This window comes from Chelonoidis abingdonii, chromosome 1 (genome assembly GCF_003597395.2).
Source record: "Chelonoidis abingdonii isolate Lonesome George chromosome 1, CheloAbing_2.0, whole genome shotgun sequence".
NCBI classification, from domain to species: Eukaryota; Metazoa; Chordata; order Testudines; family Testudinidae; genus Chelonoidis; species Chelonoidis abingdonii.
Window position 1 is genome coordinate 316,643,456 of NC_133769.1, and position 25,491 is coordinate 316,668,946.

General features: G+C 46.6%; 1 protein-coding gene across 4 annotated transcripts in view; it reads right to left on the bottom strand.

Moving 5' to 3' along the window:
* INTS6 (integrator complex subunit 6) overlaps nt 1–25,491 on the bottom strand; it is a 103,041-nt gene that overhangs the window by 15,545 nt on the left and 62,005 nt on the right. For 3 of the 4 annotated variants that reach the window (XM_075061608.1, XM_075061606.1, XM_075061609.1), the window contains 4 exons: nt 23,720–23,862; nt 22,731–22,965; nt 20,107–20,478; nt 6,043–6,136 (listed from right to left, as the gene is read on the bottom strand). In XM_075061608.1, coding sequence (XP_074917709.1) covers nt 6,043–6,136; nt 20,107–20,478; nt 22,731–22,965; nt 23,720–23,862 — 844 coding nt within the window. Of the gene's footprint in view, nt 1–6,042; nt 6,137–6,304; nt 6,438–20,106; nt 20,479–22,730; nt 22,966–23,719; nt 23,863–25,491 lie in introns of those variants that run through there. The other variant, XM_075061607.1, reaches the window with a different exon arrangement.

Here is a 25,491-nt window from a genome sequence, read left to right on the forward strand (position 1 = left end):
GCTCACCTTTTCCTAGTGCCGGTCTCTGGGGGGTGCCGGAGAGCGCCAGATCCCTTGCACTAACCCCGTGCGCTGACTTGTCTCCAGTACCGAGGCTTCCTTCTGCGTCGGGGTAACAGAGTCCACAGACTCGACACTTGACCGAGACCAATATCGGGAGAGCGTCCTCGAATGGCACGCCATTGCCGGCTTTTTCCTCAATGGCACCATGGACCTGGGTGCCGGAGGCTTCTTCCTGATCAGGAGGGGGTGCTCACCGCCAACAACCTGATGAGGTCCTTCGCCACCTCAAAGGTGTCAGGTGTGGAGGGCTGATCTATTACTCCCTCAAACCCATCGTCCTCACTGAGTTCACTTAGGGTTAGACTCAGTGGGACTTGTGGTGCTGGTGCCATCAGTGCTAGCACCGGCACAATGTCCATCCCGCTCTCTCTGGTGCCCGGGTCCTTAGATGACGCTGATCTCCTTTGTGGGGAACGTCCGCACCTTTCTTTTGGTTTGGCCTTGGGCCACATCGGGAAGGATGAGTGGTGCCGTGGCCTACTTTTCTCTGAGGACGACAGCTTGTGGTGCTTATCTGGCACCGGGTCTCTTGATGTCTCTGGGGCACTCCGCACCAAGGAGGCTGGAGCCGGCATCGGGCACTCCAGGCCCGATGGCTGCGGCACTGCCTCCATCAACAACAGCTTCAGGTGAAAGTCTCTCTCTTTCTTTGTTCTAGGTTTAAACGCCTTGCAAATCTTACACCTCTCTGTTTGGTGTGCTTCCCCGAGACATCGTAGACAGGAGTCGTGGGGGTCACTAACTGGCGTGGGCTTGCAGCATGTGGTGCAAGCCTTAAATCCATGGGCCCGCGGCATGCCCCGCGGCCTGGGGTGGGTGCTGGAAGCCTCCAAGCACCTGATCATTAAGTGTCCACAACAATAGAATGCTAACGAATTGATAGCAGCTAAGTACTCTAAAGCTAAGGGACTGCTTCTCATATGAGAGCAAGAGATTGTTCCAACATCACTACAGATAGTAAGAAGGAACTGGAGGGGGTCGGGCCAGCGGGAGTATATATGCACAGCACAGTGGCACCGCTCAGACAGGGGTCCTGCCGGGTACCGCTAAGGGAAAAGTTTCCAAAGCTCGTTCACGCAGCACGTGCACACCTAATATGAAATAGACATGAATAAGCACTCGAAGAACTACTTCTTCAGAATTTTTGCTCTGCTGGGGAAACAGTCCCTTCCTGGACAGTGTTTGTGTTGATAGCAACAAACATATTGCTATGCTGACTTTGAAGTGAGGGTTGAGGCTTCTCTGCATTCCCAGCAACTAATTCCTCTGTTTCTCCAAACAGCTGCTCACCTGCAAGTATCTGTTTAGGATGACTGATTGCTATTTACGTGTGTCACAGCTTCCTTGTAACTACCACATTAGAAGCCAATGCGTTACTCACAAAAAATCACATCAGGGGTCTGACCAGGACAAAACCTGAGATGTTTCATTCCAGGCAAAAGTAATACTCCTAGATGATGTAGCATTTGCATGCCACCTAGTAGGCTTCCCTTACTAAAATATCTGAACATTTTTTGGTCTGAATGGATATAGCTGAAATTATTGTTTCAGTGTCTTTTGGAAGAAAGTCTCCTTCTGAAGGCATGGCTGTCTTTAAGTGGTGGAGCTACTTCTGCACAAGCTTTGGAAATTTGTTTTTATACATTTTAGTTTAACATTTGGATTTAATCAGAAGTCCTCATTCAGATCTTAAGATGTCCCAAAAGAGGCTTCCATGGGAAACTGTGCATCTAATAAATGCTTGAAATGGAATATATTTTACTAATGAGTTCCTTGCAAGCAACTGGCATCCTGTCCTGCAAAGTCCTGCAGGCTTTTTGTTTTTTGGTTGGGATGGTGTTTGATGGCACATGTGTGGTATTTGCTCATGTTGTTCACAGAGGGAGGTAGCATGCTTTTCATCCTGGCCTGAGCACCAGTCCAAGGAAGGGTATTGGTACAAATACCTTAATTTAATTGTGGAAGTAACTTGTCAGAGGTCCCTAGAAGCCTGAAAGGTTGCCAGCTTGCTCCTCCATTCTGGCTAGTACCCAAGGAGCAACCTAATACAATTTGGGGCTTTGTTCAGTAAATCAGGAGTTGTTTTGAACATTGGAGGAGATTTCTTATTTACAGCTTCATGGAGACTGGAATCCTCATATGCCTCTGGTCTGGTCAGTCAGCCTGAAATGCCCCTTACACTTTAATGTGGAGCCAGCCTGTGAAATGGAAGGGGTAGAGAGAGACCCATTCCTGCCTTTTAGACTCTGAGCCCCTGTTCCTTGCTGATGAGCAGAAGGCACAACTCCCATTCTGCTGATGCCTGAAATCCAAGCCCCTTTTCCTGGCAGAGTGAGGGGCCCTGGGCTGAAAGTCAAACAGGTACAATTTCCATTACACTGCAGCCTAAGGGAGGGCTTCACAGGCACAGAGGTAACAGGCCTCTCTACGTGCTTCTGGCTGGGGGAAGGCTAGTGACCTGAATATGAGCACTGAGAAATTTTCTGTGAGAAAAGCCCCCCAAAACACTCCTTCAGGGCAAGAAGGAAAAGGAGAAGGGTTCTAACCCTGATTTTCATCCCACTTGTTCAATACTAACTGCTGCCTTGCAAAGGTAATACCTCCTTTTGCCTTTTTGGGACCCAGAGATCTCAGGTTTGTGAGACTTACTCCACAGCATCATAAAAATCCCCTGGTTCAAAATGGGAGGAAGAGAAGCTGTGCAGAACCTCTTTTGTCAGGAAGCTCTGGACCCACTTCAGTATCTAGGGGGACTTTGGATCCTTTCAGGGGTTTGTACCCACTGACCAAGGACTGTTGCAGGATTTGTCCCTTCAGGGGGCCAAAGTGTGTCCTTAGACTCCCTCAAAAAATGCTCAGGAGCTCCTGAACAGGCTTTTCTGCACTGGATACATGGGTCCACAGAGGAGAGGACTAGGCATGCTGGTCCAACTCTGAACCCTGTGCCCAGGGCTGGCTCCAGGCCCCAGCACGCCAAGCGTGTGCTTGGGGCAGCATGCCGCGGGGGACGCTCTCCCAGTTGCCGGGAGGGCAGCAGGCAGCTCTGGTGGACCTCCCGCAGGCGTCCCTGCGGAGGGTCCGCTGGTCCCACGGCTCCGGTAGAGCATCCGCAGGCATGCCTGCGGGAGGTCCTCCAGAGCCACGGGACCAGCGTACCCTCCGCAGCCATGTCTGCGGGAAATCCACCGGAGCTGCGGGACCGGTGAGCAGCAGAGCGCCCCCCGCGGCATGCCGCTGTGCTTGGAGGGGCGAAATGGCTAGAGCCAGCCCTGCCTATGCCCTAGCACTGCAAGGATCACGTGGCTATGAACAGGCAGGGCACAATTCACCCTCTATAGAGCCTGTAAATACTGCCTCCGATCGAGAACACTGCATAGATTTAGTCTACTGTTGGCCGGATAGCTCTGCCATATGTAGGGGGAGGAGGAGTGCAGGATGGAAAGAGAAGTCCCAGAGAGGAGATGCTGCATTGGCAGAACCAGGTGACTGAAACTACCAGGCTGCCAAAAACCAGATCCAGGGAAGGAGGGGAATGAAGAAAGTACAGACATTACTGAACAAAAATAAAGGAATAAAATAGTCAAGAGACGCTGAACTGCCAATTTGTTCCACCATCAAAGGCAGAAAAACTGAGTTAAAGGGCAGGGCTTGTTGCTGAAGGCTCCAGCAATACTGGTCACTGCCTCCAAATTCTGTTGATTGGGAGTGTTAAGCCACTAGTGCTGAATGAGGAAAAACTATGCAACATCTTGAAGACACTAATTCTGAACAGTCAACTCATCAAGCCCAACTAAGGGTTGCAAGAGATCCTAACATCAATAGAATTGGCATAATTCCACCGTGCTGGGAAAGTAAGGAAGCAAACACTATGCATAGGCCTCCATACACCTTACAAGCTGGAGCACACCTCTGAAGGGGGATTTGAGAATGGGTGGCATAGCATATGAGTGGCATAGCAAGGCGTGGAGGCTAGAGGGGCTACACAGGTGCTTCATGAACTGCTCCCATGGTTATAGAGACAGGGACACCATATCTGTAACATGCACAAGGGCCAAGATTTTACCCACTAAATCTATCTAACCTCTGACTAAGGAAGTGTGGATTTAGTTTTTTCTGGAAAAAGTCAACATGAGGAGTAGGACGACATCTTTCTGGAGCAAGATGAATGCTGCTCCCATATCAAAGTATATAAGGCCAGATCCGGAGCATCCAGTTTACGCTGAGTTTTGTCATCTGACAAGCTAGCCCACCGTCTTTATAATATAGTGTGTCTCAACCTTTCCAGACTACTGTACTCCTTTCAGGAGTTTGATTTGTCTTGCATACCCCCAAGTTATACCTCACTTAAAAACCACGTACTTGCTTACCCAGACATAAAAATACAAAAGTGTCACAGTTCACTGTTATTGAAAAATTGCTCATCTTCTCACTTCTACCATATAATTATAAATTAAATCTATTGGAATATAAATATTGTACTTGCATTTCAGTGTATAGTATACAGAGCAGTGTAAACAAGTCATTGTATGAAATTTTAGTCTGTACTGACTTTGCTAGTGTTTCTTATATAGTCTGTTGTAAAACTAGGCAAATATCTAGATGAACACCCCTGGTTGAGAACCACTGTTATAATACACAGCTCATTGAAATGGGAAGCGCACTCAAATTCATCCTTGAGCAGTGCAATGCTCCACATTGCAGAATAGGACTGATTCTCTCCCATTTTACCCCATTCTTGTCCATGTAGGGTTTATCTACAGAGATTTACTGCTCAGCAAGCTGGGATATAAAGCTACAATGAACCAGGTTGCCACACAGTAACTGGCTGTATGGACACTGATACTGTATACCAGAGGTGGGCAAACTACGGCCCGCAGAAACATCCTGCCTGGCCCTTGAGCTCCCAGCCAGGGAGGTTAGCTCCCGGCCCCAACCCTGCTGTCCCCACCTCCCCAGCAGCCATGCTGCCGTGTGGGCAGCACTCTGGGCAGCGGAGCAGCATGCTCCTGCCGAGCAGAGTGGCAGCCATGTCTAGCTCTGGCTGGGCGGCACAGCTGCCAGACATGCTGCTCTGAATGGCATGGTAAGGGGGTCAGGAGGGTTGGATAAGGGGCAGAGGATCCTGAGGAGCAGTCAGGTGACAGGGAACTGTTGGATGGGGCAGAGGTTCAGGGGAGGGGCAGATAGGGGATAGAGAACAAGGGTGGTTGGGATAAGGGGGGCGCCTGTCAGAGGGCAGGGGTGTGGATAAGGGTTGGGGCAGTCAGGGGACAGAGAGCCGGGGGAGGTTGGACAGGGGGTTGGGTCCCTGGGGGTTGATGGGTCGGTGGTTCTGAGGGGGGCAGTCAGGAAGCGGGAAATGGAATGGGGTGGATAGAGGGTGGGGGCCAGGCTGTTTGGGGAGGCACAGCCTTCCTACCCAGCCCTCCATACAGTTTTGGAACCCCAATGTGGCCCTTGGGCCAAAAAGTTGGCCCACCTCTGCTGTATACTATGGAACTTTTTCAAACAGCAGTAGGTCAAAGCACACTACAGAAGTTTTAGTGTGCAAGTAGCAGGGTCCACATGGCCAGCTAGCATGCATCAAGCTAGTGCACTGGACAGTGACACCCCAACTTGCTAGATTTATGTGGATTTATTTATTTCCTCTTTTTAACACCTTCAGTCATCATTTCCAAGACATTCAATTGAAAAGCAGCAGCAAAGAGCTGGGTTTGTACAAGTATAAGGGCTTGGGGGAAAAAAAGCAAGAACTACATAGATCATGATGAACTAGAACAGAACAGATTTCCTCCCAGGGCCTTTTGCCTGTAATTTGAAGCATTTGTGTGGTTAATTTTTAGGATAAGTTAATCAAAATGTGAACACCACTTACAAATGTGTGGGTCTCAAGCAGACATATGTAGTGGCTATGGACATACCTCTAACTACATACAGCACATTAGCATAATTTTACAAGATTTTTAGGTAGCTACATACCTTGAGGCTTCTTTAATAACGTTCTGTAAAAATAGCAGTCGTGTTTGGAAACTGCCTTGTACATGCTTCAGCAAAAAGAAGATTCTTTCATATTCTTAAAAAATAAAGTAAAAAAGTTAATTAGATGAAACCTACACAGATAGATCTGTTGCAACACCCTGCTTGATGAGCACAATTGCAAGCTTCATTCAGCTTTTGTACAGCTTAAGTAATAATACTGTATTTGTGTTACGTAGGCAAGTAAACATATAGGTTTACCTACCCGTAATTGAAGGTTCTTCAAAATGTGTAGTCCCTATCTGCATTCCACATGTAGGATACACGTGCTTGAGTCTGGAATTTTTTTGCGAACAGCGTCCATTGGCCTGCACATGTGCCATAGCTCTCCTCCTGCTCTGAACAGAGAGCATAAAAAGTGGTGCAGGCAGACACCTCTCCAGTTTCCCATTCTTACCTCAGTTCAAACAATCCACTGCAGAGGGGACGGAGGATGGGAAGTGAATACAGACGGGGACCACACATCTCAAAGAACTCCTGTTACAGGTAAGTAACCTCCATTTCTTCTTTGAGTGATAGTCCCTATGTGTTCTGCACACAAGGCTGATTAACAAGCAGTAGTCAGATGGGGGTTGGGGCGAGGATGAAGCAGTGATAGCTGACTGTAGTACTACTGTCCTCACAGCAATAACTGCAGTTGACAACTGGACCAGAGTTTATCTCATTAAGGTATGCAAAGAGCTCCACAGAGCTGCCCTAGATATCTCTAGACGGGGTACGTCTCTCAGTGACGCAGACAAAGTAGCTTGCTCTCTAGTGGACACAGGTGCCTGAACTAGGGGTGCTGCTGCACCTCTGGCTTGAAGTGGTTTCCATCATATACAGGGTTCATAGTTTGGTTCAATGGCTCTCAGTACCCCCACTATATGAATTGTTCTAGCACCCCTGCTAGCGGAATGAGCACTCACATCCCCTCCAAAGGGGGATATGAGCTAGTTGGTAACAAAGGGTAATACAAACAACCCAAGATCCATTTTGAAAGTCTCTGCATCAATATAGCTTGATCCCTTTGCTATGGAAACAAATAGTTTAGGTGTTTTTCCAACATCCTTTTTTCTTTGAAGATAAAAGCCCAAAGCCCTTCAGACACCTAGACAATGCAACTGTCTCTCTTCATCTGAGGCATGCAATTTTGGAAAAAATACTGGTAAGTGGATTTCTGGCTCATGTGAAACTTGGAAATTACTTTAGGAACAAATCTAGAGTGGAGTTGTAATGAGACCTTTTCTTTAAACAAGGAAGTATGTGGTGGGTCTGCCACAGCGCTCCCAGTTCACCGACTCTTCTGGCTGACATTATGGTTACAGAAAAGCCACCTTCATGGACAGATGGGCCATTGCACATGTGGCTAGAAGCTCAAATGGGGGGGAGGGGGAGGAGTTAGTGAGCAACACTAAAACAAAATTGAGGTCCATTGAGGAACGAACTTCATCAATGGTAGAAAGGATCCGAGAATCCACTTTAGAAATCTAGCTGTGACAGGGTAAGTGAATCTTCCATAGAACTTGTGGTATCAATGGATGGAACAGATGGATGAGGACGACCCCAGTGACCCTACCATGACACCAATAGGGCATCTCCCATCAAACGTTTACCCAGGGCTGCTGTGGAGCAGTACCAAGGAAGTTTTCTGTTCTCCTGTGAGGCAAAAAGATCCCAGGCCAGTGTTCCCCACTGGGCAAAGTTATCATCAAGAACCAGGCTGTGAATCTCCCGTTCGTGATTTGTGGAAATACGTCTATTCAGGGAGTCTACTATGGAGTTTTGCATGCCTGGTAAATATGCTGCTGACAGGGTTATGCTATGATTGATGGACCAATTACAGAGGGCGACTGTCTCTCTCTGCACAGAGACACAAATCTTGCTTCCTCCCTGCTTGTTTATACAAAATACTGTTGTCACATTGTCCGACATTGTTTGCACGTCAGGACTGGATGAGTAGGAGGAAGGTATCACAGACTTGATGGACCACCTGGAGTTCTAGTAAATTGATATGCGTTCTGGACTTTTGTAGGGTCCATGCCTTGTGCCATATGATGGCCCATGTGAGCACCCCAATTCAAGAGGGTAGCATCCGTAATGCTGGTTGCCTTGGGAGTCAGATTGAGGAAAGGAATCCCCACACAAATGTTCTCTGGTGCTGTTCACCAGATGAGTGTGTCTAAAACTTTAGGAAGAATTGTCACATTACCATTCTCTGCTGAGTACACAGAGAGAAGCCAAGCCTGTACGCAGTGACGCAGAAGCCTGGAGAACAGTGTCAAGTGTGCGCATGAGATCACATAGCAGAGTAGGGAAAGGCAAGTTCTGACAAATGTCCTGGGTCTGATAGCGAACCTAAGAACGACCATACTAAGTCAGCTCAATGGTCCATCCAGCCCACTATCCTGTCTTCCGACAGTGGCCAATGCCAGCTGCTTCAGAGGGAATGAACAGAACAGAGCAATTATCAAGTGATCCATGCTGTCATCCAGTCCCAGCATCTAGCAGTAAGAAGCTTATGGACATCCAGAACATAGGATTGCATTCCTACCTATCTTGGCTAATAGTCATTAATGAACCTATCCTCCAAGAACTCATCTAATTCTTCTTTGAACCCTGTTATAGTTTTGGCCTTCACAACATCCCTGGGCAACAATCCCACTGGTTGTCTAAGTGCTGTGTGAAGAAGTACTTCCTTTTGTTTGTCTGAAACTTGCTGCCTATTAATTTCATTGGGAGACATTTATTTCTTTTGTTATGTGAAGGGATAAATAACACTTCTGTATTCACTTTCTCCACATAATTCATGATTTTATAGACCTTTATCATATCCCTCCCCCCCACAGTCCTCTCTTTTCCTATCTGGATAGTCCCAATTTTTTTACTCTCTCCTCATACGGAAGCTGTTCCGTTGCTTTAATCATTTTTGTTGCCCTTCTCTGTACCTTTTCAATTTCTAATATATCTTTTCTGAGATGGAGCAACAGTATTCAAGGTGTGGCGTACATGGATTTATATAGTAGTAGTATGCTATTTATTATCTATCCCTTTCCTAAAAGTTCCTAACATTGTTAGCTTTTCTGACTGCTGCTGCACATTAAGCAGATATTTTCAGAACTACCTGCAATGACTCCAAGATCTCTTTCTTGAGTCATAAAAGCCAATTTAGATACCATCATTTTGTATATATAGTTGGAATTGTTTTTCAATGTGCATTACTTTGCATTTATCAACACTGAATTTCATTTGCCATTACCCAGTCACCCAGATTTCTGAGATCCCTCAACTTGTCACAGTCTGCCTTGGACTCAACTATTTTGAGTAATTTTGTATAGTTTGCAAATTTTGCCACCTCATTATTTGCCCCTTTTTCCAGATCATTTATGGATATGCTCCACAGCACTGGTCCCAGTACAGATCTTTGAGCAACAGTGCTATTTACACCACTCTCCATTCTGAAAACTAACCATTTATTCCTATGCTTTGTTTCCTATCTTTGAACTAATTACTGATAAATGAAAGGACTTTCCCTCTCATCTTAGGACTGATAACTTTAAGAGCCTTTAAAAGCCTTTCTAAAAGTCCAAGTCAACTATATTCACTGGATCACATTAATCCACATGTTTGTTGACCCCCTCAAAGAATTCAAATAGATTGGTGAGGTATGATTTCCCTTTACAAGATCTGTGTTGACTCCTCCCCAACAAATGGTGCTCTTCTATGTGTCTGATAATACTGTTCTTTACTATAGTTTCAACCAAATTTCCTGGTACTGGAAGTTAGGCTTACTGGCCTGTAATTGCCAGGATGCCTCTGTAGCCTTTGTTAAAAACTGGCATCATATTAGCTTTCCTCCAGTCATTTGATACAGAAGCTGATTTAAGTGACAGGTTACATACCCCATTAATAGGCCTGAAATTTCATATCTGAGTTCCATTAGAACTCTTGGGTGAATATCATCTGGTCTTGGTGACTTATTACTGTTTTTATCAATTTGTTCCAAAACCATCTCTACTGATACCTCAGTCTGGGACAGTTCCTAAGATTTATCATCTAAAAAGAATAGCTCAGGTGTGGACACTTCTCTCACATTCTCTGCAGTGAAGACCAATACAAAGTATTCATTTAGGTTCTCTTCAATGGTCTTGTCTTTCTTGAGTGCTCCTTTAGCATCTCAACTGATTGACCTTATATATGAAAGTGCTCATGGCATGAAACCTCTTGAGGTAGATATGCTCTTGCTGTGATCAAGTCCAATCTCTCCATGATAAAACTGATGAACCTTGTGGGGATCCATAGATTTTTTTTGACATTGATGCAGACACCCAGGGAAAGAAGAAGACTGAACAAAATCACTGGATTTCCTCATAGGAACTGTCCATCAGAAGCCAGTCATTAACAAAAGGGATGACTGTAAATCTCTCTCTTCTCATCCACATTACCACTACTGAAAAAAACATTTGTAAAGATGTTAGATGCTGCAGCTAGACCAAAGGGGAGGACTCTGAATTAGTAATGTTCTTGACCAAAGAGGAATCTCCTGTGGGTGGGTGGATGCCTATGTGCAAATGTGTGTCTCAGGTTGACAGCCAAGAAAAGACTTACTCACCTTTGTCACTGTTGTTCTTCAAGATGTGTAGCTCATATCCATTCCAGTTAGGTGTGTGCGCGCCACATGCACGTTCGTTGGAAGATTTTTACCCTAGCAACACTCGGTGGGCTGGCAGAGCGCCCCCTGGAGTGGTGCCGCTATGGCATCTGATATATACCCCTGCTGGCCCATCCATCCCTCACTTCCTTCTTGCCGGCTACTCCGACAGTGGGGAAGGAGGGTGGGTTTGGAATGGATATGAGCAACACATCTCGAAGAACAACAGTTACAAAGGTGAGCAACTGTCTTTTCTTCATCGAGTGCTTGCTCATATCCATTCCAGTTAGGTGATTCCCAAGCCTTACCTAGGCGGAGGGATCAAAGCGAGACGCTGCAGAATGTAAGACCGCTGAGCCAAAGGCGGCATCGTCTCTGGACTGCTGGACCGATGCATAGTGCGATGCAAAGGTGTGGATGGAAGACTAGGTAGCTGCGTGGCATATTTCCTGGATGGGAACATGGGGCAGGAATGCGGCAGATGAGGCTTGAGCCTGAGTAGAATGGGCAGTGAGATGGCCAGTCGGAACGTGAGCCAAGTCATAGCATGCCTGAATACAGGATGTCACCAAAGATGAAATTCGTTGGGAAGAGACTGGCATGCCCTTCATGCGCTCTGCCACTGCTACAAATAGCTGAGGCAAACATCGGAAGGGTTTGGTCCTCTCGATATAAAAGGCGAGAGCCCTGAGGACATCCAGAGTATGCAGCTGTTGTTCCCGACACGATGAATGAGGCTTCGGAAAAAAGACTGGTAGAAAGATGTCCTGATTAACGTGGAAGGCAGAGACCACCTTAGGGAGGAATACCAGGTGCGGTCGCAGCTGTACCTTGTCCTTGTGGAATATCGTATATGGGGGATCCACAGTCAATGCTCGAAGTTTCGAGACTCGCCTAGTCGAGGTGATAGCGACGAGAAAGGCTGTCTTCCAGGACAGGTACAGCAGCGAGCATGTGGCCAGAGGCTCAAGGGGGGGGACCCATGAGCCTAGCTAATACGAGGTTTAGATCCCAGGTAGGGTTGGACATTTGACCTGAGGGTAGAGTCGCTCCAAGCCTTTGAGGAATCTGGACACTATGGGATGAGAAAAAATGGAACTGCCAGTTTCCCCGGGATGGAAGGTGGAAATAGCTGCAAGATGCACCCTCATAGAAGAGATCGCCAGGTCCTGCTCTTTGAGGGACCATAAATAGTCCAAGATAATGGGGACCGATACACCCTGTGGGATAAGGTCATGCTGGGTGCACCAGTGAGAGAAGCGCTTCCATTTAGCGAGATATGTCTTTCGCGTGGAAGGCTTTCTACTTCCCAGCAGCACCTGTTGCATTGAGGTGGAACAACAGAACTCCAATTGGATCAACCAGACAGCAGCCATGCTGTCAGATGAAGGGACTGCAGGTCCAGGTGGTGAAGCCTGCCGAAGTCCTGAGTTATGAGGTCCGGCCAGAGTGGCAGGGGAATCGGGTCTGTCAGAGAAAGGTCGAGCAGCAGGGTGTACCAGTGCTGTCTCGGCCATGCCGGAGCGATGAGTATTAGGCGGGCTCTGTCCCTGCGGAGCTTGAGTAGAACTCGGTGGACTAGAGGAAGTGGTGGAAAGGCATAAAATAGGTGACCTTTCCACAGAATTAAGAACGCGTCCGAGAGGGAGCCCGGGGAGTGACCTTGCAGGGAGCAGAACACCTGGCATTTCCTGTTTACTCTGGAAGCAAAAAGATCTATGTGGGGAAAGCCCCACCTCCGGAAAACTGAATGGAGAATGTCTGGACGGATGGACCACTTGTGCGACAGGAAGGATCTGCTCAGTTGATCTGCGAGAGCATTCCAGACTCCTGGGAGAAAAGAGGCTACCAGGTCTATTGAGGGGGCTATGCAGAAATCCCACAGTTGAATCGCCTCCCGACAAAGGGGGGAGGACCATGTCCCTCCCTGTTTATGTAATACATGGCTATTGTGTTGTCCGTGAACACTGCAACACAACGGCCCTGTAGATGGCATTGGAACACTTGGCACGTCAGCTGAACCGCTCTCAATTCTCGGGACGTTGATGTGTAACGTCAACTCCTGGGACAACCAAAGGCCCTAGGTGAGCACTCCAGCCCAGAGATGACGCGTCCGCTGTTAGGGACGTGGAGGGTTGCGGTGGATGGAACGGCAGACCTGCACACACCAGGGATGATGTTTGCCACCAGTCGAGGGAGTCTAGAATGTTCGGCGGAATTGTGAGTCTAATGTCTATGGCATCTCTGTCCGGACGATAGGCTGATGCGAGCCAAGTTTGGAGAGGACGCATTCGCAGTCTGGCGTGCTTTGTGACGAATGTGTATGCAGCCATGTGACCAAGGAGGCCAAGGCAAGTGCGGGCAGAGGTTGTTGGGAAGCTCTGAAGTCTTTGTACAAGGGAGACTATAGCCTGAAAACGATGTGGGGGCAAACTGGCTGTTGCAAGGTTGGAGTCCAGCATGGCCCCGATAAACTCTATCCTCTGCGTAGGCACCAGAGTGGACTTTTCGAAATTGATTATCAGGCCTAGACGCATGAATAGGTCCTTGATGATGGTCACATGACTGATGACTTGTGCCTCGGAGGCCCCTCGAATAAACCAGTCATCGAGGTAAGGAAAGACACGTATTTGACGATGACATAGGGAAGCTGGGACGACCGCCATACACTTTGCGAAGACACGAGGGGCCGAGGAGAGGCCAAAGGGAAGGCCATAATGCTGATGATTCACCACAAAGCGTAGATACCGTCTGTGCAGGGGGTAAATTGCAATGTGGAAATGTGTGTCCTTTATGTCGAGAGCGGCGTACCAATCTCCGGGATCCAGGGAAGGAATGATGGTTCCCAGGGATACCATGTGGAACTTGAACTTTTTTATGAATTTGTTCAGTCCTCGCAGGTCTAGGATAGGCTGGAGGCCCCCTTTCGCCTTGGGGATTAGGAAATATCGGGAATAAAACCCCTTGCCCCTTAATTCTTCCGGTACCTCCTCTACAGCTCCGATTGTAGGGAGCCTCCGAATCTCCTGCAGGAGGAGTTGCTTGTGAGAGGCGTCCCTGAAGAGGGACGAGGAGGGGGGTTGGGAGGGAGGGAGTGAAATAAACTGAAGATGGTATCCAAGCTCCACCATGCATAGGACCCAACGATCTGAAGTTACCTGGGACCACGCAGGGAGGAACAGGGAAAGGGGGTTGTAGAACTGAAAGGGATCCTGGGAGGCAACTGGTACACTGCTCTTGGGTGCACCCTCAAAAGTTTGATCTGGGTCCCACTGTTGGTTTGGTGGGACTGGAATTGTTACCCCCTTGAGGTCCAGACTGATGTCTGCAGTTGGTACGACCTCATCTTCTGGCAAAGTCTTGCCTTGGCCTAGGCAGGGGGTAAGGGCGCTGAGGCTGGGAGCGGAATGACCGTCTTTGAGTCTGTAGCGTATGCATTCCCAGCAAACGCATAATAACGCGGTTGTCCTTTAGACTCTGCAGCCTGGGGTCCGTCTTTTGTGAGAACAAGCCCTGTCCATCAAATGGCAAGTCTTGTATGGTATGTTGAAGTTCAGGTGGCAGGCCTGACACTTGCAGCCATGATATACGTCGCATGGTTATTCCAGAGGTGACCGTTCTGGCTGGCAAATCGGCAGCATCCAGCGAGGCCTGCAGGGAGGTCCGCGCTACTCTCTTTCCCTCCTCCAGGAGTGCTGTAAATTCCTGGCGGGAGTCCTGCGAGACCAGCTCTGCAAACTTCCCTATCGCCTCCCAGGTGTTGTAGTTGTACCTACTCAAGAGAGCTTGCTGGTTTGCCACCTTGAGTTGGAGGCCTCCCGCGGAATAGATTTTTCATCCCAACAAATCCATTTGCCTGGCCTCCCTTGATTTAGGTGCACGGGCTTGTTGGCCGTGGCGCTCCCATTCATTGACGGACTGTACAACCAATGAACAGGGAGGGGGGTGCACATATAGGTACTCATATCCTTTGGAAGGCACCATGTACTTCCGTTCGACCCCTCTGGCTGTGGGCGGGATAGATGCTGGGGATTGCCAGATGGTGCCTGCTCTAGCTTGGATCGAACGGATGAAGGGGAGAGCCACTCTAGTTGGTGTCTCCGCCGACAATATACTTATCACTGGGTCCTCAACCTCTGGAACTTCCTCTACCGGTAAGTTGATATTCTAGGCAACATGCTGCAGAAGGTCCTGGTGTGACCTGAGGTCAATCAGAGGTGGGCCCGATGATGACATCCCCACTACTGCCTCATCCGGAGAAGAGGAAGATGACAGTCCAGGGACGACTGGGTCCTGTACTGACTCCTGATCCTGGGGGACCTCCGGAGCCGTAAGATCGTGTGGTTCTGGTGCATGGGTACGGGTTTCCTCTGTACCAGCTGGGGGAGGTCTGCTCATAGTGGCCTCTGGCACGCGGTGTTCTGAGTAACCAGAGCGTGATGGGCCAGTCGGTTCCCCTTGGACTTGGTGATAAGCCCAAGGGGTCCAAAAGGACCACTGATGAGGTCCGTGGTCCGGGCCATGGGTATGCGTATCCGAATCCCCACAGGAAGCACTGTCCACATGGGATGAGACGGATGGATGACAAGAGGGCCACGGAGGAGCTGAGGCTGATTGGACCGGGTCTCTGCGTCCATTTGATCCTTCTCTACGTGATACCAGAGAACGGTACTGGGAGTCATATCGGTGCCGAGAGTGGGACCGGGACCTGCGACCAGCGCGGTGTGAGGAGGTCAACCGGTGCCTTGAATCGCCGTGCCGAGATCAGCTGTGAGAGGTACGGCGGTGCCGGGACCTGAACTGGTGTCGAGAGTACCAGGACAGCGACCGGGATCTCAAGCGGTGCCGTGAGTACGACCGGTACCGAGATAGAGAGCGGCACCAGGACTGCGAGCGGCGTCGGGATCGGGATTGATGACAGGACCGAGAGAGCCTGCGGGGCCTGGAGCATGACCGGCGATGTTCGATGGTACCAGGTGAAGATGGCCTCATCATGGCGGGCTTGTCCAATGATTGAACAACCCACACCAGCAGATGAGGCAGCTCGGGTTCCGTCAAGGCAATCAGCTCCCGTGCTGTGGAGAAGGTCTCTGGCATGGAGGGCATGACAAGCTCGACCACCGCGTGTGCCGGGAAGCTGATAGGCACCGGACTCGACGACTCTTGTGAGACCGGATTCAACGGTGCAGAAGTCTTCGGTGCCACGGCAGCTGGCGGTGCCGGGCGGTCTGACTTAGTTGTACGCTCTGACTGCGGTGTAGATACAACAGGCCGCAGGAGTCTTATGCCTCTTGCTCCTTGGGGAGAGAGAGCAGTGCCAGGCAGGAGCTTGGGCAGGTGAAGGCTGGTGTCGAGGAGCCTTCACTGTAGTCGGACGCTCTGGTGCGGAGGAGGCACTTGTCCCCAGTGCTGCAGTTGGTGCCGAAGATGGAGGAGTTAAAGCAGCCTCCATCAAAAGTTGCTTCAGACGAATGTCCTGTTCCTTTTTTGTCCGGGGCTTGAAAGCCTTGCAAATTCGGCACTTGTCTGCGAGGTGGGATTCGCCCAAGCACTTTAAACAGGAGTTGTGAGGGTCACCTGTGGGCATCGGCCTATGACAGGCAGCGCACGGTTTGAAGCCCGGTGAACCGGGCATGGGCCCCGGTACCTGGTGAGGAAAAAGGGGCTAACCCCCTATCCTCTTTAACTATATACAATAACTATTACAAGAACTACTAAAACAGAACTAACTAGAACTACAGAAAAATCGAACTATATACACAATAACTATATAAACGAGCAAATAGCTAGGGAAGTGGAGATCAGCTAAGCCACGCTCCACTGTTCCAACGACCAACACGGGCGATAAGAAGGAACTGAGGGATGGATGGGCCGGCAGGGGTATATATCAGACGCCATAGCGGCGCCACTCCAGGGGACGCCCTGCTGGCCCACCGAGTGTTGCTAGGGTAAAAATCTTCCGACGAACGTGCACGCAGCGCGCGCACACCTAACTGGAATGGATATGAGAAAGCACTCGGAGAAGAACCATGTGTCCTCCTCTAACAAGGGAAATACTGATGCCAAGGATATCATGTGGAATTTTAGTTTTTGAATGAACCTGCTCAGTTGTCTCAAATTAAGAACTGACCTCCATCCCCCAACCTTGCTGGGGAATAAAGTAGTAAGGGAAATAGAATCCCTTCCTTTGAGGTTGAGGTGGAACCCTATCTATGACTCCCCTGAGGACAAGGAATTTTGCCTCGTCATAGAATCTCCTTGTGAGAGTGGTCCTTAAAAAGTGTCCGTGGGTAGGGTAGGAGATATCAGAAGCTGAATCAGATAGCCACCCTGAATAATCTTTAATACCCATTCGTCTGTAGTTAGGGCCCTCCAGTTTTTTGGCAAATTGGGTAAGGTGGCCTCTGAATATCAGAGGAGGGGAATGAAGCAGCATCAAGAAAGGCACATGGGTCCTGTGAAAAACTCTTCACTAGGGGATTAGAGTATAACATGGCAGTGGATGCTAACGAGGCTAGGCTCCTGCGTATATAAACTTTCAGTCTCTTGTGTGGTGGCTCCTGGTGTTGGTGGTAAAACATCTGAGGAGGCAGCCTTGCCCTATACCCATGTCTATAGTGTTTTCTCTTAGGGGCAGGAGTATAAATGTTCAGCAAGTGAAGCGTTATCCTTGAGTCCTTGAGGGAGTGGACAGACTCATTCGCCTCCTCGTGGAATAGGTGGATAGTACTGAAGGGGAGATCTTGGATGGTACTCTGCACCTCTCTAGGGAAACTAGAGGATTGTAATCACAAGTCTCTCCTCATAACATATCTGTAAGCCATTCCCCTGGATGTAATATTTACTGCACCCACCACAGCTTGGAGGAAAACTCTGGCCACCAATCTGCCCCCATTCACTATGGTCTAGAATTAGGCACCCCTCAGGGAGCTTGTCCTTAAATTCCAAAAAATTATAATTAGTAAATCATATTTGGACAAGACTGCCTGATCATCTGAGATCCTGAACCGGAGGGAGGTAGAAGAGAAGACCTTCCTCCCTAGAAGGCTGAGTCACTTGTGCCCTTTCTCAGAGGGAGTAGCCTTTGGATGCTGTTGCTTGGGCTGCTCTGTAGCTGCCTAAACCACTGAAGAGTTTAGCAGTGGATGAGAGAACAAAAACTTCTCCAGGGATGGAACAAAGTAGTGTTTCTCAGCACTGTTAAAGGTGGGGGCACAAGAAGCAGGAGTAAACCAACTATCTCTGCTTGGTCCATGATGGCCTCTTTTATGACAAGGGCCACTCAACTGGGACAGGAAGGCTGCAGAATGTTTAGAAATATCTGCTGAGGATCCAGGACTTCCTGAAGCTGATTTTATAGCTCTGCAACCACCCTGGGCATGAGCTCTTGATATTATTTCAGGTCATCTGGCAGAGACAGAGAAAATGGAATAAACGCCTCATCCAGTGAAGACAACAAGATGGCTCTCAGAACCGTATGATCCTCCTCTGTCTCCCCTTCCAAATATTCCAACAGGGCCAATTGTGGGTGTCTAGGTGATGACAAACAGGACTCCTGTATCAATTCTGGGTGTCTAGGGTAGGGATCCCACACTCTTCACAGTAGGATGGATCAACTGGCAGAGGAGGACCCTATGGTATAGGTTATCACCTGTTTCTTGGCCAGTTGTATCTGGTCTGAGGTTGGAATCCTGATCTTGTGTCTCCTGTCTAGTGCCACCTCCACTCAATGCTGCACAGACTCCTTTGGAGACTCAAATTCATCCAAAGAAAAAGCCTGATTCCTTATCTTGTGCAGAACAGTACCAATGGCTGTGCCTCAAGGCTGCCAGGTGGGATGGAAGAACAACTCTGCCTCATTAGGATAGGCTTTTCCTCTAGTGTATCACCATTCCAGAATAGAGATGGTACCAATAGGAGGGATGAATGACATACAGAAGAGCAAAGATGTCCTCTGGGAGACAGAGGAGAGTCCATTGGCAGAGCTGTCAGAACTGGAGCTTCCCTGGTCACTGTGGCAGTCGACTCCCTCTGCGGCCACACTGCTACTGGTATTGCATCAGCTATAGAAATGGAAGGGAGCACCAGAAGCTGTTCCTCCCGAGCCTTCATCATCAGACCTGATATTTGAACCATGAGATCCATATATTTACACTCTTCCTTCTCCTGTTGAGAAGATTTACTCAGGCCTAAATTCTTAGCACTCACCTGCACCAGCTCTCCTGACTGGACTGGGGAGGGATCCTTTCTCTTCAGGGAAGTTTTCGACAAAGATGGAATGTCCTTATATCTATGAGTGTGCCCTTTGCTGTCATGTGAAGTCTTCTCCTCTGGCTTAATGGTCTTAGCCTCCGTTCCTGAGCTTGTGCTTGAAGAGGTGCTGCCTACTTGGTGAGATGAGGTACGGGGAGGTCCCTGGCATGCATGTGACTGGGTCTTCTCACTCCTTTCACGAGATATTTTCTGAATTTCAATTCTTGACTCTCATGAGTTGGGCGGAAGGGGGGAGCAGCCAATGCTGCACTTGGCAGACATATGAGCCTCACTCGGGCAGCAGAGGCAACATTGTTGTTAGTTGCTCACCAAACAGGAATGAGGGCAGGAAACAGTTTTTGAACCCTGGAACCATGGACATTCTCAGGGTGAAAAAGTCACCGGGTGGGGAAGAAAATGGGGAAACACACACCATCTAACTATACTATGTAGACTACTATAACTAACTATACACAATACCTTACAGCAATAACACAGTAAAAAAAGGCGCTGAGGACACCGAAGATTCTGACTCAGACCTTGCAGCAGTAAGAAAGAACTGGAAAGGTGTTGGCCCACATACCCTTTATGCCCTCGCTTCAGTGCATGAGGAGAGCTATGGTGCATATACAGGCCAATGGACACTGCTTGTAAAAAAAATTCCAGACTCAAGCTCATGGTGCACATGCTTATCCCACATGTGGAATATGCATAGGGACCATCACTCGAAGAAAAATTAAGTTATTTGTCAGCTTTAATGTAAAAACCAAGCGTACTAAATCTAGGCTACTGTCAAAGTAGATAAGTACAAAATCTGAAGAATATAAACACAGATGGATTTAATCCTATTCCACCCACCCACTCAGGAAAGTATGAAAGAAAACAGATTTTCAAACTTTCTAAAGGGGCCTTATAAACTTTGAATTAAAAGGATTTCCTCTCTACTACACATTGGGTTTCTCTTCTCTTATTTTTACTTCTGCTAGTAATCACAGATCTCTATTATAATTCTTGCATGACTCAGTATCTTACAAAATACAATGATGTAGTCTAAATATTTCAACCAATCTAGTTGTCTCTCCAATCTGGATACAAAGATAGTGGTTTGCTGTTTTTATACTTACTTCTTCCTGGCTTTCTAATCTCCTTCATAATTTGTGCTTTTAGTTCTATATTAACTTCTCTCGCACTTCTGGAATGTATCACTTTTTTTCCTTTGTTGGGCGAAGATGCTGGCAAGTTTTCTTGAGTACTTCGATCTTTATAACCTGACTCTTCATTTTTCATAAATTCATCAATGTTAAGGTTATTAGTTCCTAAATGTTCATGGCCTAGATCCTCTGAATGAGCTGTTGGTCCATCCAATGAATTGAATGGATAAGAGGACACTGAAAAGTCAGAATCCATAGAATTTGGAAAGACATCTGAAGAAAGTGGGTCTGCAACATGATTCTCAATCACATCATCCACTGCAATCTCGTTATTGGTTTCTGAAGCTGAAAAATAAAGACTATGAAGAGAGACAAACTGGCAAGCATGCATTAAAAACCATCAAAATCATACATGATTTGGTACTGTGTAATCTAGTCTTGTGCAGTCATGTTGCAGCAGGTAGGGTTAGAGGAAGGTAAGAGATACTTCTGCAACACTGGGGAGTCAGAAGATGATGTTGCTGGTGGCACAGAACACCCTGAATGTCCACTAAGGGGTGGTGGTGTAGCAATACAGGGAAGCATTCTTTATAAGGAAAAGGGAAGAGTTACACAGATTAGCAACAAAGCAAGAAGTCAAATGAACAGAAGATAAAATACATTTCTGTGAGGAATTACTTAAGATTAATGGAAAAAATTCACTTCAGTGCAGAAGGGCTGGCTCAAGGCCCTATGCAACACACAGGCCCACATTAAAGGAATAAAAGTCACTCTTCACTGGAGTGAATGTCACCAGATAAGCTTGTGTGTTGCAATATTTTGGAGTGACTCGGATCAAAGAGATTGTACTCGTCATATCAGAGATCAGCGAGACCCACTTAAAGGGATATACCGGCCTTGCTCTTTTACTTTATTCACTGTATTAAAAGAGAAGAGGGGAAACAAACTCTTTGTACTGAGAAGGTTCCTAAATTTTGTTATAAGAAGGTATATCCCAGTACTTTGACTATATATAGTGATTCAAGTGTAATTTGCCCTGGTGTCAATTCCCACAGAAGAGTAAATATACACTGGATTGTTAACTACATGCTTATTTCCAGTACTGTCCTACCTCCAAGAAGTGAGAAAATTACTACAAACATCCTAATTAAAATGCAATTTGTTCTGTATTTTACCAATGAACTGGAAAAGCAAACTATCGACAATTGTTGAAATGTATTCTATTTTACCACATGAAAAACTTATACACACACACACTTCTACCCCCATATAACATGACCCGATATAACATGGGTTTGCATACAACGCGGTAAAGCTCTGACACGCTGCTCTGAGCAGTGTGTTAAGGCTGCCAGGCCAGGCAGTTGGATAAGGGGCACAGGGTCTCGGGGGCAGTCAGGGCCTTCCTCCCCCAGGATCTAGGAGGCAGGAACTGTGGGGTGGGGGGCAATTTAGGGAGCCCTGCAGTCCCAGAGTGGCCCGGGGGATTAGCGGGGGGCCAGAAGCAGCCTGCTCCATTTCCTTCGCCCCAGCCCAAGCTGTGTGGCTTGGGGAGGGGACTTGAAGGAAGGGATCCTCCCCGCACTCACCAGCAGCGGTGGAAGCAGAGCAGCCCAGCCCGAGCCTGCTCCACTCTGCCAGCTCCCAGCCGTGGCGCTCTGTTTCCCACCGCAGCAGATTGCAGGACTTTCCCCAACCCCACCCCCAACAACATGGCAGGGGCCGGGCTGGGGCAAGGAAAGCAGAGCAGGCTGGGGCTGCATCGCTCCACTTCCCGCCACTGGTGAGTGCAGACAGAAGCGGAGCAGCCCAGCCCCAGCCCGCTCCCAGCCACAGCGCTCCACTTCCTGCTGCAGGTGAGTGTGGGACCTTTCCCCAACCCCCCGGGCTCAAAAGAGTGATTTATGGAAGAAAATATAAATCCTCAACATAAAGTGTACATGTAGACTATCAACAAATGAGAAGTCTACAAATATGAAACTCTCCCCTATTCTGCCCCCTCACAGATTTTCTGGGAGGGTAACTACTATAAATTTCACTTACTATAAAGCTACAATCGATTTATAAAAGCAGCAAAGAGTCCTGTGGCACCTTATAGACTAACAGATGTATTGGAGCACGAGCTTTTGTGGATGAATACCCACTTCGTCGGATGCATGTCAATTTATGTATCACTAAATCCTAAAATGTATGTATGTGAAACAATTAAAAGGCACAGAAAAAGTACCTTTGTCTACATTGTATAACACTTTCCCTTGTACACATCAAGGTAGTTTTAGTTTTAGAAAGTGGTGTTTCAATGGCAGATAGTTAAATTTCAGAAATCTTTATATTGCTTTGAAATTACAAAAGAATGGCAGAGGTTTGTCACCTCTGAGGTGCCAAATACACAAAGTAATTGGATAATTAAGGCTGAACATTTACATACTGACATTTTGGAACTGGAGATTCAAATACACAAATTTGAGAAATCTACAGCATGCTTACTTTTTTGATGACCAACTAAAATATTCTTTTGTATAAAGAGTAAAGCCAATTATCTGAAGAGGAACCACATGAAGGCAACAAGAAAAATTAACTGAAATAGTTACACTTACTTTTGTGAATAGGAATAGGTTTAACAAGATCTGGCTGTGCTTGTGTTACAGGTGTAGGTGGCCCTTTTCCTCCAATGTGATTGTTCATGACAGGAGGAGTCTGTGGCCGGCCTCTGAGAAGGGGTGACATACACCGACGTCTTTTAGGAATCCCCTGCATATTTGGTTCTCCGGGTCGTTTGTGTTTATTTTGAGGCCCTGAAACAAATTCATCTGCCTCATCTATCATCATTCCCTGTAACAAATAAATCCGTTTTTTAAAAAAAGCTCTCTTAAATTTGTGTTATCTTGCACAGCAAGTTTAACAAAAAACATATCCAACGATTTCCTGACTTTTGCCAGATAAGACAATTCAATCAGGAAAATATACCAACTTGTCTTGGCTTCTCTCAAATGCCAATTAAAAAAACCCGGACAAATGATTTACTCTGGAAGAGATTAGGAGTGATGTGTTGAAGACCACTCTATAAACAATATCCCAAGTAAGAAAGCTGACTACGGTTATAAAATTTCCCTGTAAAACATGACCTCTAAACTGGAGTCAGACGCAAGGTAATTTTAAGTCAGTTAAATATTCAACTATCTTGGTAGTTCACTGAAGTCAAAGGCCTAGATTTGTGAGGGATTGAGAATCCATGTCCTTGTGCTAGTGGAAAACTAGAGAAGCCATAAAGTTAATGCAAGCTTTTTGCTAAGAAAGGTTTTAATAAAAAGGGGTGGGGGTTAAAAAAAAAAAAAAAGGAGGTAAAGTGTTGGCAATTTCACAACATATGAATATTTCATACTAAAAAATGCAGAGGTTTCAATAAGTGATTTCTAGTCAAGTCTGCCTCTCCATGAAAAGATAGGTGGTCTGAAAAGGATTGAGTAAATTTCCTAAGAAATATAATGTCCTTCTTTTCCTACGCACTTCGATGGCTTCTAGTTAGCAACTCATACAAATGCCATAACACTAGTATTACACAAAATGAGTATTACTGAGAAATTACCTTCTTGTCCAATTTAAATGGATTACCAAACGTATGCAGCCTTCGGGGTTGATCAGAGTCAAGCTCTCGAAGAGGAGATGGTATCTGTTTTAGGTACTCCTGATAATTTCCCATTTGTGCTATTGGCACACTGTGAACTTGATCTATTGGAATTGAAGATAGTTTTTATGAAAAGACTATGCCTATACAAACACAATGACATTGTTTGTTTTGTCAGGATTTAATTCTGGCTGATTTCACGCATCCAGTTTTCATATTATCCCATCTTTTTGATCATGACACAGCAACATAAAAGTATATCGAAACAGACACTCAAAACCCATCTTCCTCCCTACCCACATAATAGTTAAAATATTTAATATACTACTTCACATACTGTGAAAGGCTTGCTGGGGATTGAAGAAATCAATGTATGTAATATGTATATTCATCATCTCACCTTAGAAATGAGTGATAGCCTCCTGGGTACAGTTTTTGTTTTCCCAACATTATACATAATTCTTTTTGGATAGGATGGGTGGAGGGAAAAGAATGGAGACTATCTGAATGCATTAATTGTAAATGCACTGAGGCTACTATTACACTGATGTATGAAATTATTATGTAATATTCCACTTTACATGCTACTCTGAACTTTGATTATACAAAAAGCCCCTTCCAACTGCCAAACACATTTTATTAATTAGAAGTAAAACACCAACAACTAGAGAAATGTCCTTTTCTAATATCGTCAGCACACTGAAAACACACTGAAAATTCAGCATTTTCTTAAGAGTCCTTGTGATTCAGGTCCTCAGTGTGTTCTTGACTGCACAACATGTCAAAATTCACCCATCAATCCCTTTGCTCAGCAAGGAGGTAGGCTGGGTAGCAGATTACACTAGAATTAATGCCAGCTGTAATATGGACACCTCTTCAGGAACTGGACACAACTTTTTTAATAGTCATTAGATGGTAGTGACGTTCTATCACTACTTAAGGCCAGACAAATATTTGTAATCGAGAAATATTGTTACAAGTCCTATTTTTTCTTGTCTTTTTTTCCTTTTTCTTGTCTATTCTTATTTCATTCTTTCCACTATTGTCTTCTACTCATCAGGTGCCACAGTGTAATGAAGCACTTTAATTGCAAAGTACTCAAGAGTACTTCTCTTGACCTCTACTACTACTGTCATTTATGGCTAGCACAGGTTATTGTACTGCCTGCTGAAAGTCACCACCGAGAGAAAAAACTGAATTAGCATAGAGACAACTGCTCTCTCACCGAGAGAGCTGCTCCTTTCAGGTCAAGGGTGAGGCAAGTTGGCAGGATGTGGGGGGGGAACTTGCTTTCCCAATGCCTATTATGTACCTATTATATGGACAGAGGACTTCGTTGTCCAGGACTGTCCTGAAGATATTTGTCCATTGATATACCCACAAAGATGGAAAAAAAGTGAAAGAAAAACAAACAAACGCTGAAGAAAACAAGACTGTTCTTAAGACAAGGACAGTCAAAGAAATTAAATGGAAGATATAAGTTTTGTCTTCCATGAGCCACTGGAACATGTCTAACCTATAATAAAGATGTGGTGGGAAAGCCCAAGAAAAGCCACTGGGGTTCGTGTGCAATAGCAGCCATCTTAAAATAAGTTTATTTCAGAAACACAACCTCCCATCTAAGCATCTACTGAAGAAGGCTCAACTTTACTCCATTCAGCACATTATACAAAGTTATGCTAATAGTACTAATTACAACACATATTAAGATATGCAAACAATAAACAAAGTAA